This window comes from Chiloscyllium punctatum, chromosome 2 (genome assembly GCF_047496795.1).
Source record: "Chiloscyllium punctatum isolate Juve2018m chromosome 2, sChiPun1.3, whole genome shotgun sequence".
Lineage (NCBI taxonomy): Eukaryota > Metazoa > Chordata > Chondrichthyes > Orectolobiformes > Hemiscylliidae > Chiloscyllium > Chiloscyllium punctatum.
The window spans coordinates 82,991,999-83,005,734 of NC_092740.1; the positions used below are offsets into that span (position 1 = coordinate 82,991,999).

General features: G+C 40.3%; 1 protein-coding gene across 2 annotated transcripts in view; it reads left to right on the plus strand.

Moving 5' to 3' along the window:
* Positions 1–5,986, plus strand: part of lmnb1 (lamin B1) — a 54,127-nt gene extending 48,141 nt beyond the window's left edge. For both annotated transcript variants that reach the window (XM_072584729.1, XM_072584739.1), the window contains exons 9-11: positions 212–331; positions 3,202–3,300; positions 5,276–5,986. In XM_072584729.1, coding sequence (XP_072440830.1) covers positions 212–331; positions 3,202–3,300; positions 5,276–5,317 — 261 coding nt within the window. In that variant the 3' untranslated portion in view covers positions 5,318–5,986. The remainder of the gene's footprint in view (positions 1–211; positions 332–3,201; positions 3,301–5,275) is intronic.
* Positions 5,987–13,736: the final 7,750 nt, after the last annotated feature.

Here is a 13,736-nt window from a genome sequence, read left to right on the forward strand (position 1 = left end):
CTCTGTGCCTGTCACAGACTATACAGTAAATAGTTCACCAAAATATTAGTTGATTTATGGAATTGCATAAACTCAAGTTATCATATAAAGACTTCACCATAGATGTGTCTGCCTTGATGTTGTCCTATTTTTAAGGCTTACGTAAAGTTTAGTAGCTGCAATATATTATGCTGATGTAAATATTTCTTGTTCAATAATCTTGTTACTGCAGATCTGGGCTGCTGATGCTGGTGTGATATCAGCTCCTCCTGCCAACCTAATCTGGAAGAACCAGAATGCTTGGGGCACTGGAGCAGATGTGAAAGTGGTCCTCAAGAATTCTCAGGGAGAGGTAATGCTTCTTTTACCTGATGGGAAAGCTGTTTGTTACATCCAGTCAGTAATATTAGTTTGAGATGTGGAAGTATTTGGTTGGGTGTGACTCCCAACCAGCCAAGTTTTCTTTGTGATTCTCATTGATGTTGACTGTCAAATGTTCTGTAGAAGGAGTTGGTGAGATGCTGCCTTGAACTACTGCAGTGTTTGGGTGGCAAGTACACTCTTTTTTTTCGGTGCTCTTAGGAAAGGAGTTCTAAGATTTTGTCTCTAGAGCACTGATATGGTAGAAGCTGCAGGTTTGAAGATGCTCTCTGTGGAGCCTTGAGCTACTGCCCTGCTGCTTGGTGTATACTACTGCCATTGTCAGTGGTGAAAGGAATAAACGTTGGTATTGGATGGAGTGTCAATAAAGCAGGCTGCTTTATTCCAGATGGTATTGAACGTTTTGATTGCTGAGATGTACCAGTGTAGGTGAGTATTCTGTTACGCTCCTGACTTGACTTGTAGAGATGGTGAACCAGTTTCCAAGAGATAAGTTACTGCAAAGTTCCTATTCTTTGGCCTACACTTGTACCTACGGTATTTCTGTGGTTAGTCCAATTCAATTTCTGGTCACTAAAGAAGGAAGATAGTAGGATATTGAACAATGGCAGTGCCCTTGAACATTAGTATGGATATTGCCTGGCACTGGCAAATGTTACTTGCCACTTAATCACCTCAAGCCTGAGTATTGTCCAGGTTTTGCTGCATTTGGAAGTGCACTGCTTCGGTGTCTGAACAGTCATGAATGGTGCTAAACCTTGTACGATCACCAGTGAACATCCCTGTTTCCTACGTTATGGAAGGAAGTCATTGAAGCAGCTTGAAGATGTTGGGGCTAGAATGCCACCCTGAAGAACTGAAGAGAAAGGATGCCTTGGAATGGAGATGACTGACCTTTGGGCGGCATGGTGGCACAGTGGTTAGCACTGCTGCCTCACAGCGCCAGAGACCTGGGTTCAATTCCCGACTCAGGCGACTGACTGTGTGGAGTTTGCACGTTCTCCCCGTGTCTGCGTGGGTTTCCTCCGGGTGCTCCGGTTTCCTCCCACAGTCCAAAGATGTGCAGGTCAGGTGAATTGGCCATGCTAAATTGCCTGTAGTGTAGGTAAGGGGTAGATGCAGGGGTATGGGTGGGTTGCGCTTCGGCGGGGCAGTGTGGACTTGTTGGGCCGAAGGGCCTGTTTCCACACTAAGTAATCTAATCTAAAAAAAAATAAGTCATTGGTTTTATATGACTTCAACCAGCAGGGGAGTTTTTCTCCCCTTTTCCATTCACTCAGTTTGCTCGGGCTCCTTGATGCTGTACACTGTCAAATGTTGCATTGATGCCAAGGGCAGTCACTCACCTCAGCTCTGGCATTAAGCTGTTTCATTCATGTTTGGCTGTAATGATTCAGGAGCTGATTGGTCTCAAACAAAACAGTGCTTTAGTGAGCAAGCTCCTCTTGACTATTGTTAACAAGTCCATCCAGCAGTTGGATGGGTTGGATCTGTCTTTTCTTTTCTTTGTTGTGGACTGCAGCAGCTCAAGAAGGTAGCTGACCACCACCTTGTCAAGGGCAACTAGGGACAGACAAATGTTTCGTCTTGCCAGTGATGCTCAAGTCCTGTGAACAAATTCCTTTTTTTCAAAAGGACAGATACTGGAAGCTTTCCATGTTGTGAAATAATGCTGGTGTTGTAGCTGTACTAGAATAGATTGGTTAGGGAAGTGGCTAGTTCTGGAGTCAAAACTTAAGTACTACTAAAGGAATATAGTTAGCCTTTACAGGATCCAGTACCTTCAGCCATTTCTTGATTATCATTTGTAATGAGTCATATGGATTGAAAATTGGCATCTGTGATGCTGGAAAGAGGCTGTGATAAATGATCCACTCAGTACGTGGAATCCCTTAGCTCTATCTGTTGCTTACTGTTTCTGTTGTCTGGCATGCAGGTAGTCTTGTGACATTGAGGTTAGCACCTCATTTTTAGGCGTGCCTGGCATACTATCCTGTATTGATTGAACCAGTGTTGAGCTCCAGGCCTCATGGCAATTGGAGAGTGGGATATGTCAGCCCATGAGATTACAAGTTTTGGTTTAATTCTGCTGTGCCTCATGGATGTCAGTTTTGAGTTGCTACATCAGTCTCATTTTAATGGCTTGGGTAGAGCTGCACATGTTAGTCAGTTCCCTACATGTGAAGATGGGACTTTGTTTCCACTATTTACTGACTATTCCTGGCTGTAATAGATAGGAGTGACCACCATGCAGTCCTCTGTGATGGCTATCATGGTGAGGATGAGCTCATACTTGTTTCCTTTCTGATTCCCTCTTCACCTGTCCCAGTCTAGTAACTCTGTCCTTTTTAGAGCTTGGTCAGTAATGGTGCAGTAAGCAACTTGGGATAGACATTGAAGTCCCTCCACCCAGAGTGCATTCTTTGCCCTTGCTTCCCACAGGTTGGGTTGACGACGACTCTGCTGCTTAACCTGCTGTGTTGTTTTTCTAGCATCTACAGTCCTCCATGTCTCTGAATAATGTTTACAGCCTGTTTTGAGAAGTGCTGGTACATATTTACATGACTAGAGAGGCTAAAATAACTATACTTTTATGAAGATTTCCTTCTAATTAATTATATGCTGACTAAAGCCTAGTACTAGAAGTAACAGCTAGAAATATTAAGGAATAGGAGATGAATGTTCTGGGCTATTTTGTTTGAAATTCTCAGGTAGTTAAGATTTAAAATGAACTTTTGGGGAGGGGGGATGATAAGAAACTCCATCTAGAATTGTGTTTTTAGTGCAATTCACTAGTTTGAGGTCTTGCTGCTTAAGAAACTGATTTCTCACCCTATGTAGGAGGTGGCTGATAGAAGTACCATCTTCACAACCACTGTACCAGAGGAAGAGGAGGAGGAGGAAGTTGAGATTAGAGATGAAGATCTCTTCCATCAGCAGGTACATTTCTGTCTAACAGTAAAAGTTTGCATAGCACACAGTGAAATACACTGGGAGACTTGGTTGTGGGTTGATGTTCGTGGGAACTTGTGTGCTTTCACTTCTCACACAGCTTGCATTTCAAGATTAAAATAAGAGGCAAACAAGGATTCTGCAAGTGGAGTAAAATGTCAGCTTTTCTCTGAATTTTCTAAAACCTTTTCTTTATTTTGGTCAGTTGATGCTTGCAAAAGAGAAGTAGTTAATATAATATTTCAGTTCTGCTGTAGATCGTGAATATAATATAAATGTTTTTTTTACTTGAATAATAATTCTGGAATATGTGTATTCATGGCAAAACACATATAACGAAGAAAACTCTCTCTACGTCAGCTACTGGAATATTTTATGTATGTTATATATGCAATCTATTTGTACTTTTTTATAAGTTCCACACTTGGTTTATAAATCAGCAAGTGCTTTAATTCATAACATTATGGAATAGTGTAAAACAGAAGGTGATCATCCAGTTGAGTCAGTGATGCTGCTTTCAAAGAAAAATCCAATCGGTCCCACCAGTCCGAGTCTCTTGCCATATTCCTGTATTTTTTCCACAAGTACTTATCTAATTTCCTTTTGAATGCTACTATTGAATTGGTTTGTGTTAAATTAGGTCTTGGATTCCAGATTTGGAATGCACCATTTATTTTCTTTTAGGTTGCTTCTGATTCTTTAATCAGCCAGCACAGATTTAAACCCTTCATCCGTTCCTACTCTATCTAACCAAACTGTAGTCTGTAATTTCTGGAGTTATTCTTTAAATTAGTAAGAAATAGGAGTATGAATGTGCAGTATGGCTCCTGAAATATGCTGCATCATTCAACAGGATCGTGGCTGATCCAACATTTCTTGCATTCACTTTCCTGCTTTTCCCCATAACCCTCGATTTCCCCTACTGATCAAGAATTGTATCTGTTTCAGCCTTCAGTGTATACAAGGACTCTGCCCCTCACAGTGCTCTGTGGCAAGGAATTCTAAAGAAATTCAACCCTGAGTGAAGGAATCCCTTCTCATCTGAGTTAAATTAGCATCCTTTTATTCTTTGCCCTCTGGTCTTAGACTCTACTATGAGGGTAAATGTCCTCTGAGTTTACCATGTCAATCTCCTTAGCTATCTTGTATGTTTCAATGGCGATCACTCCTCATTCTACTAAAGTGCAATGAGTATTCTCAACCTGTTTAGTCTATCTTCATAAGAAAATCCCTCCATGCTAGGGATCAGACTTAAACCCACCACCTTGATCAAGCTTTTGGTTCAGGAACCCAAGGAGATATTAATACTGCTCTGATTATGCTCTCATGAAGAATTGTAAAGGCACTATATTAATGCAAAGCATTGTACTGATATTTGAGGCCATGAAATGGTTCTTTATTCCAAACACAGAATTAAATTGCCATACATACTCATGTATGTGTCAAATTTTGAAGACTTTTTTTAAATCTGAAATTAGGGGGTCGACTTATACACTGGGTATTGTTTTCAAGAGGATGAATATTTATCCATAAAATGGGAAATTTACCTTCCCGGCAGCCTACAGTCCCTGGTTCTGGAACGTTCCCTGTAACATGTTCAGGCTGTGGGTAACTGAAACTGACTCCGCAGCTACGGTGGTTGCCCTGTACTGTCGTATTCTTCCAGTAATTCTGAAGACATGGAGCGGAGCATGGCAGAAGACCCGGAATGGAGTGGTACGGCCAGCAGACTGGAAAGCTGGAGCGGAGTGCAATGGGCAGGCACACTGACACTAAAAGGTTGATCTGTAACTGAAGAACTAGAGTTGACTTATACGTGAAATATATGGAAAATACAAGGTATTTTGGCCCAAAGTTAGGGGTTGACTTGTACATGAGATTGACCTATACGCAAGTGTATATGGTACTGTTTGACTTTATTGATCATGAGCAAATTGACCTTATAGTGGGTTTCCTTTTTCAGGGAGATCCAAGAGCAGCTGACAGAAGCTGTGCAGTAATGTGATCATCCTGCAAGATAACATCTTCAAAAACTCATTGCTGCCTATGTTGAACTTAATATCTAGAAATTCAAACTATTTTTGTATTTCAGTAATTTGTATTTTAGATATTTTGTGAATTTCTTTTTGTACACATGACATCAGTTCAGGGCTTTTTTTATACTATTGTTTTTTTGAACATTACAAGGTCTAGAGCTTAGTGTAAATCTGAAACCAATGTGAATCATAGGTTTTTTTTTTGAAACCTATGAAAGATGCCCTTTTCTGAAGATTACAGATAAAACCAGTGAAAAATAATTTTGTGTAGTTGAGAAACTACAGTTATTTTGGGGCAGCTTACATTTATGATTGAATTTAAGTTAATATGTGCAGCAGGGAAATGGGGGTGTTAAAACATTTTGGTAGCAACATTTTTTGTAAATTTATAAATAGAACAGCACTGAACTTACTCTTTTTAACGATTTTTAAATTGTTTATACCCAGTTGGTAAAAATATACTGCAGAAAATGGGGATGAAGTAAGTTTTCTGTTTTATGGCTTTTGACCCCTTATTTAGATAGTGTTTGGGGCCTGGTATGACTAAATGCAAATGTTTTAATAAGTTTTAATGTAGCAGTGGTCCACTGGGGTTTTCTTGTCAAATGTGAATAAAATAAACATTGTGTAATAAAGAATTGTTGCTCTTCTCTTCTGAAAGCAAACCTGTATCAACACCCAATGATTTGGGGTTGGGCAAAATAAATGGCAATGGAAATGGGCCTTTTACTACCTTTTTTAGGAAGCCATTTTGTTCCTAGCTTTTAAGAATACCGCAATGGTAAATCTTTGGAACATTTGTAGGTGAATTGTAGGGAGAAGATTTCATCATTTTGCTTTTAGACTGGCTGGTTGTAATAGCTAGTCCAAAATCCTTAGGGAAAGGGATGTGCACAATTTAGACCACCAAGACCATGAAAAATATTCCTTTTTTTTATACAGGGATGTGCAACATCAGCCAATTTGACCTAACCTCTGATCAGAGATCACAAGTAACCATTTTCTTTAACAATCCTTGGATACAAGAGAAAACATATGAGAAATTATAGTTTGTGATAAAGTTAAGGTGATTGGTCATCTTGTTCAGATACTTGTTGGTACTGGCTAGCTTCATCTTTTTTATTCCCAAAAGTATTTGCTAATGCTCTCTTTGTATGCAATGATTTTTAAGGGTTATTGTTAATGACATTTTCATTTTCATCTGCCTGAAAAATTAGGTTGAGACCACCCTCAACTTGCCAATGGATAATCTGTCTGGGTTAGATTAAAATACCACAAATATTACTTTAGACAGACTTTAGAACAAACTTTTTTGTAGTCATATATAAAACAATGCATATGTGTTATTTTGAGAAGATGTTGAAGTCCTCTATTTCATTTAAGAACATGAAATAGATCCTGTGGGCTTTTAGCCTTCAGTGTTGTTCAATAACATAATGGCTGATCTTCTGTCTTCACTCTAATGCCTACTCCATTCTCTTCAATTCCTTAATGGACCAAAACTTGTTGATTTTAGCCTTAAGTATATTTAACAATGGAGCACGCATATTCATAGTCCTCAAATAATGAATTTCAAAGATGTGCAACACCCTTGAGATTGCTCCCATGTGTTCCAGACACCGTTATTAGGGGTGACTTCCTTTTGGCTACCTTACCAAGTAATTGGTCCAAGTTAGCCAGCCTCTCATCATGGAACAACACTCTCTTAATTCGTGGAACAAATCTAGAGAGCCTTTTGCATCGAAAGGAAACATGGACCTACCATAAATGAACACAGCAAAGATTGAAAATGTACATTGTGCTTCAGATGTGATCTCACCAAAGCTTTATACAATTATAGCAAGAATTATCTACAATGGGATTGAACTGCAAGGTGAAGACCAAAGTACCATTTCTCTTCCTAATTGCTTGCTGAGTATCTGTCTGAGCATACTAGATCTGTCTGAACTATAGCAAGAAATCGCACAGTACCAAGTTATAGTCCAAACAGGCTTATTTGAAATTGCAAGCTTTTAGAGCACTGCTCCTTCGTCAGGTGAAGTGAAGAGACACTGTCCTGTTTTGACACCATCACCTTGATGACCTGTAGAGAGATCACAAGTTATCTGGTATAACACGTTTCATTAACACAAATTGCCTATAACATGATTGAATTGTGGACGCTGTTTGGATAAGGCAAACTTTCTATTGAATGGGTATAGCAATGTTTTAAAGCGTTCTTGTACCGCGTGATTTTCTATAGCTATTTTCCATAGCATGATTTTCTACAGTGCAAAGTTGCAGAGGAAAGCAACTGTTGTTATAGCAGAATGACTTTTACTTTTGTTTGTGCAGTTTTGGATTACTTGTTACTTTTGGTTTGACCTGCAACATGCAACTTTTATTCGTATTTTGTTATTCCCGCCATTTGGTTTATCTCTAGCACCATTTTAAATTTTTGTGTAATTATCCCTGCCTCAATTAATCAGATTGTAGGTAATTCCTTCACTTGTTATTCAGCCTGGTGACACTCCACACTCACCATTTGTGTGATCTTTTGATCTTTGCCTATAAATTGTGTCTGTGCGCTTTTCTTCACTTCACCTGATGAAGGAGCAGCACTCTGAAAGAGTGATTTAAAATAAACCTGTTGGACTATAACCTGGTGCAGTATTTCTAACCAACACCGGCACCTCCACATCACAAACTATAACAGTTTAGAACCTTCATAAGACAATAAAATGCAGGAACAGAAGTAGACCATTGAGTCCATTGAATTTGCTCTGCCATTTGATGAGATCTTATAGTCAACTCAACTTTTCTACCTTCCCCATAACTATTGATTCCATTACTGTTTTGTTTTTAAATCAGTCTATCTCTGCCATGAATATAATAAGCCAGCCTCTACAGTCCTATGTGACACCATACACATTTTTTTAAAAATCTGTTCAGCTGTTCTTTTTTAATAAAGTGAATAACCTGGTCAAATGCACATGACTCCATCTGCTCACTTGGCCTGTCTACTTCATTGCAATCTTGTCTACCTCACCTGTTACATTGTTTTGAGTATCTCTTGACAACTAATGTCAGGACTGTAGTTTCCACTTTTCCCATCTCTCCCTTTTTTAAAAGTGATAGCACAATTGCTAACTTTCAATCTGCTTGAACAATTCTAGAATTATGGCATTTTGAAAAATCATAACCAGTAAATCTACAATTTCTAATGCTTGTCTCTACCCAGACTCTTGGAATCCTGAGGCTTGTTGACTTTTTTTCCCTTTGTTGATATTAAGTACTTGAGTTCCTTTTTTAGTTCCTTTTATGTTCATTATTTCAGGTATGCAACTTGTACTTTCTATGTAGCAATTGTTTTGGACTGTTCTATTTATCTCACTTAGTGTTGTTCCCACATCTGAAGAATCACTGGACTTGAAGCACTAACTCTGCTTTTGTTTGATTTCCAGCATTTTTGTTTTGGATTTTTCACTCAGCATCGTGTTTTAGGAAACTACTTTGTTTAAAAAGTTGCTACTGGTTTCATTGTAACCACTTTTTCTGCCTGAGTAACGACATGGATAATTCTGAAGTTCAATGATGGAGAATCTTTGATAGTGAATTGCAGAAACATACAGATACTTTGAAAACATTAGCCATTCTTGGGGCATTGCTTTGTGGAAGAGGGGCAGTGACTGAAACAACTGTTTGTAATTAATACAAAAATAGATTGCTAGAAAATTTCAGCAGGTCTGGCAGTATCAGTGGAGAGAAAGCGCAGTTAATATTTTGGGCCCAAAGGGCACTTTGTTGCTCTGCCACTCTCTTTTGAAATTATTGACCTGTTATGACACATCCTGAAGGCATGCTTGTCTGCTTATCAAGGGAATCCATCTACATCTGCCTTTAAAAATAATGAAAAGCTCCAGATAAGGTAAAGGCTGTGAGTCTTGACAACATTCCAACAATAATATTGAAGATGTGCTCCAGAACTAGCTGCAGCCCAAGCCAAGCCATACCTGTACCGCTACAACAGTGGCATGTATCAATGTGGAGCAATTACCCAGCTATGTCCTATACATTCACAGCAAGACAAATTCAACTCTGTTAGTGACTGCACTGTCAATCTGCTCCCCATCATACAGGAAAGTGTCATCAATAATGCAATCAATTTGGACTTGATCATTAATAACCTGCTCACCAACACCAAATTTAGTTCTGCCAGGGCCACTCAGCTTCTGACTTCAGTACAGCCTTGGTTCAGATATGGGCAAAGGATCTGAATTCCAGAGGTGACATGAGACTGACTGATCTTTGCATCGAGGCTGTGTTTGACCAGTATGGGACAAAGGAGCCCTAACAAAATTAGAGTCAATGAGAATTGGAGTAAAGCTCTCTGCTGATTGAAGTCCTATCAGACACGTAGTAAGATGGTTATGGTCAGAGTATTGGGGTGGGGGAGTGGTTGGAGAAGAGTGTGTTCACTTGCATGGGAAATCAACATTTAAAGGAGATAACAGGATTGCAGGTTAGTGCTGGGCTGATTGTTAGCAGAAAAGAAAAGGGAGGGACAAATTGTGTAAATGTCTTATTGGACCAGAAAAGTGTAAGGAAAATCAATAATAGAACAAGCTTAACACATGAAACATTTTGGCATAAGATAGGTGAACTGACAGTTCAAAGTTTGAGAAGATTTGTAGCTCGGGTGCTCGTTGTTGTGGTTCTGTTCGCCGAGCTGGGAATTTGTCTTGCAGACATTTTGTCCCCTGTCTAGTGTCATATGACTGCACAAAACACTACATAGGACAAACAGGAAGACAGCTAACGATCCGTATCCATGAACACCAACTAGCCACGAATTGACATGACCAGTTATCCTTAGTAGCCACACACGCAGATGATAAGCAACATGAATTTGACTGGGACAACACTACTATTATAGGACAAGCCCAACAGAACAGCCAGGGAATTCCTAGAGGCATAGCACTCATCCACAGATTCGATCAATTAGCACATCGACCTGGACCCAATATACTGACCACTGCAGCGGACAGCTGGAACTAACCAGTGGAAGTGGCAGATACAAACCACTACAAATGCTGGAGGAAACCTCACAAGTGCTTCACAGGAGGCTCCCAAGCACTGAGGATGTCACCTAGACAGGGGATGAAATGTCTGCAACACAAATTCACAGTTCGGCGAACAGGACCACAAGAACTGACAGTGCAACTTGAGGTAAAAAGAATATGGTCTTGTAGCCATTATGGAAATAGTTACAAGGAGATTAAAAACTGGAAAGTTAATGTTCAGTGATATTTGATCTTTTGGACAAACGGGAAGGAAAGCAAAAGTGGTGGGGTAGCACTGTTATGAAATGAAATGAGGATTGTTGTCAGAGACAGTTGAGACCCAGGTTATGTAGAGTCCATTTGGGCAGAGGTAAAGAAAACAAAAGCAAGGGAAGATGATGTTGGAAGGAATAGTGTGCAGACCCTCTAACAGTAGCCGCACTGTGAGAAAGGCGATAAGTCAAAATGTAATGGGGGCATGTGAAATGAATAGAGCAATAATAATGGGTGACTTTAATCTTCATGTTGATGAGGTTAGGCAAATTAGAAAGGGTAGCTACAGCAACCAGTTCATATTGCATTAGGGATATGTCATGCAGCCAAACAGAGAACAGACTTTCATGGATCTGGTAATGGATAATGAGGCAGGTTTAATACATAACCTTAGAGAAAAAGATCCCTTTGGAAATGGTGATCATAACCTGATAGAATTTAATATTCCCTATTTGTGAGTGAGAAATATGGGTCAGAAACAAGTGTTTAACTTAAAGGGAATTACAGTAAATTGAGGATCGAGTTAGCTATTGTGAACTGGGCAGACAGATTAACAGGAAAGACTGAGCAAGCAATGGTAGACGTTTAAGGAGGTAATTTGTGACTCAGCAAAAATACAACCCAACGAGGAGGAAAGATTCCAAGAAAGAGAGAACTTCCTTGATTAGCCACAGTTGGTTTAAGGAGAGTATTAAATTAAAGTAACAACCATATAAGGAGGCCAAAGTCAGTGATAGCCCCAAAGACTAGGATTAATTCAGAATCCAGCAAAGGATGACTCGAAGAAAATGAAGATCGAGAAAATAAACAACAAAGGCAAATTAGTGAGAAATACAAAAACTGAAAATAGGAGCTAATTTAATTTTCTATGAAAGAGAAGAGAGCAGTAAAAGTAAATGTTGGCCCCTTCGAAAATGAATCTGGGAAAAGTTATAGAGTCATAAAGTTGAACAGCAAGGAAACCGGCCTTACAGTCCAACTTGTCCATACTGACCAGATGTCCTAAATTAATCTAGTCCCATTTCCAGCATTTGGCCCATCTCTCTCTAATATAGGATAATGAAGAAGACGTTTGCTATGTTTTCCTTTATTGGTCAGACCATTCAGTATAGGAATTGGAAGGTCATATTTTGACTGTACACGACATTGGTTAGGCACCTTGGAATATTCTGTGCAATTCTGGTCTCCTTCCTGGAGGAAGGATGTTGTGAAACTTGAAAGGATTTAGAAAAGATTGACAAGGATGATGCCAGGTTTGTAGTGTGAGAGCTATAGGGAGAGGCTTAATAAGCAGGGGCTTTCTTCTCTGGACCGAGTGCCTCCACTTCCTCTGACTGCTCATTCCATACATGCACCACCCTCTGTGGAAAAAGTTGCCCCTTAGGTCCCTTTTTAAATCTTTCCCCTCTCACTTTTAAACTTATGCCCTCCTAGTTTTGGATTCCCTTACCCTAGGGAAAAGACCTTGGCAGTTTACTGTATCCATGTCCCTCAAGATTTTAAAAACTTCTATAAGGTTCCCCCTCACTCTCTGATGCTTCAAGGCAAATAGTCCCAGTCTATTCAGCCTCTCTCTCAATAGCTCAAAGCCTCCAACCCTGGCAATCTCCTTGTAACTCTTTTTTTCTGAACTCTTGTCAAGTTTCACAACCTCCTTAGAGTCATAGAGACATACAGCATGGAAACAGACCCTTCCATGCCGACCAGATATCCCAACCCAGTCTAGTTCCCCCTGCCAGCACCTGGCCCATATCCCTCCAAACCTTTCCTATTTATATACCCATCCAAATGCCTCTTAAATGCTGCAATTGTACCAGCCTCCACCACTTCCTCTGGCAGATCATTCCATACACTTGCCATTCTGTGTGAAAAAGTTGCCCCGTCGGTCTCTTTTATATCTTTCCCCTCTCACCCTAAACCTATGCCCTCTCGTTCTGGACTCCTGACCTCGGGGAAAAGACTTTGCCTATTTACCCTTTCCATGCCCCTCATGGATGGCACAGTGGCACAGTGGTTAGCACTGCTGCATCACAGTGCCATAGACCTGGGTTCAATTCCTGCCTCAGGCAATTGGCTGTGTGGAGTTTGCACATTCTCCCATTGTCTGCATGCGTTTCCTCCCACAGTCCAAAAATGTGCAGGTTAGGTGAATGGGCAATTTAGCATGGCCAATAGTGTTAGGTGAAGGGGTAAATATAGGGGACTGGGTCTGGGTGGGTTGCTCTTCAGAGGGTCGGTGTGGATTTTTTGGGCCGAAGGGCCTGTTTCCACTCTAAGTAATCTAATCTAAAAAAATAATTTTGTAAACCTCTATAAGGTCACCCCTCAGCCTCCAATGCTCCAGGGAAAATAGCTCCAGCCTGTTCAGCCTCTCCCTATAGCTCAAATCCTCCAACCCTGGCACCATCCTTGAAAGGGTTCGGAAAAGATTTACAAGTTTCACAACATCTTTCGGATAGGAAGAAGACCAGAATTGCACGCAATATTCCAACAGTGGCCTAACCAATGTCCTGTATAGCAGCAACATGACCTCCCAACTCCTGTACTCAATTCTCTGACCAATAAAGGAAAGCATAGCAAACGCCTTCTTCACTATCCTATCTATCTGCGTCTCCACTTTCAAAGAGCTATGAATCTGCACTCCAAGGTCTCTTTGTTCAGCAGCACTCCCTAGGGCCTTATACACATGGTAAGTTCTGTTAAGATTTGTTTTCCCAAAATGCACCACCTCTCATTTATCTGAATTAAACTCCATCTGTCACCTCTGGTTCCCTCCATTGTTCCATCTGTCGAGATCCTGTTGTAATCTGAGGTAACCCTCGTTGTCCACTACACCTCCAATTTTGATGTCATCTGCAAACTTACTAACTGTACCTCTTATGCTCTTATCCAAATCGTTTATGTAAATGACAAAAGGTAGAGAGGACATAGCACCGATCCTTGTGGCACTCGGCACTCCACTGGTCACTGGCCTCCAGTCTGAAAAACAACCCTCCATCACCACCCTCTGTCTTCTGCCTTTGAGCCAGTTCTTAAACAGTGGCACCACGTTAGCCAACCTCTAGTCTTCTGG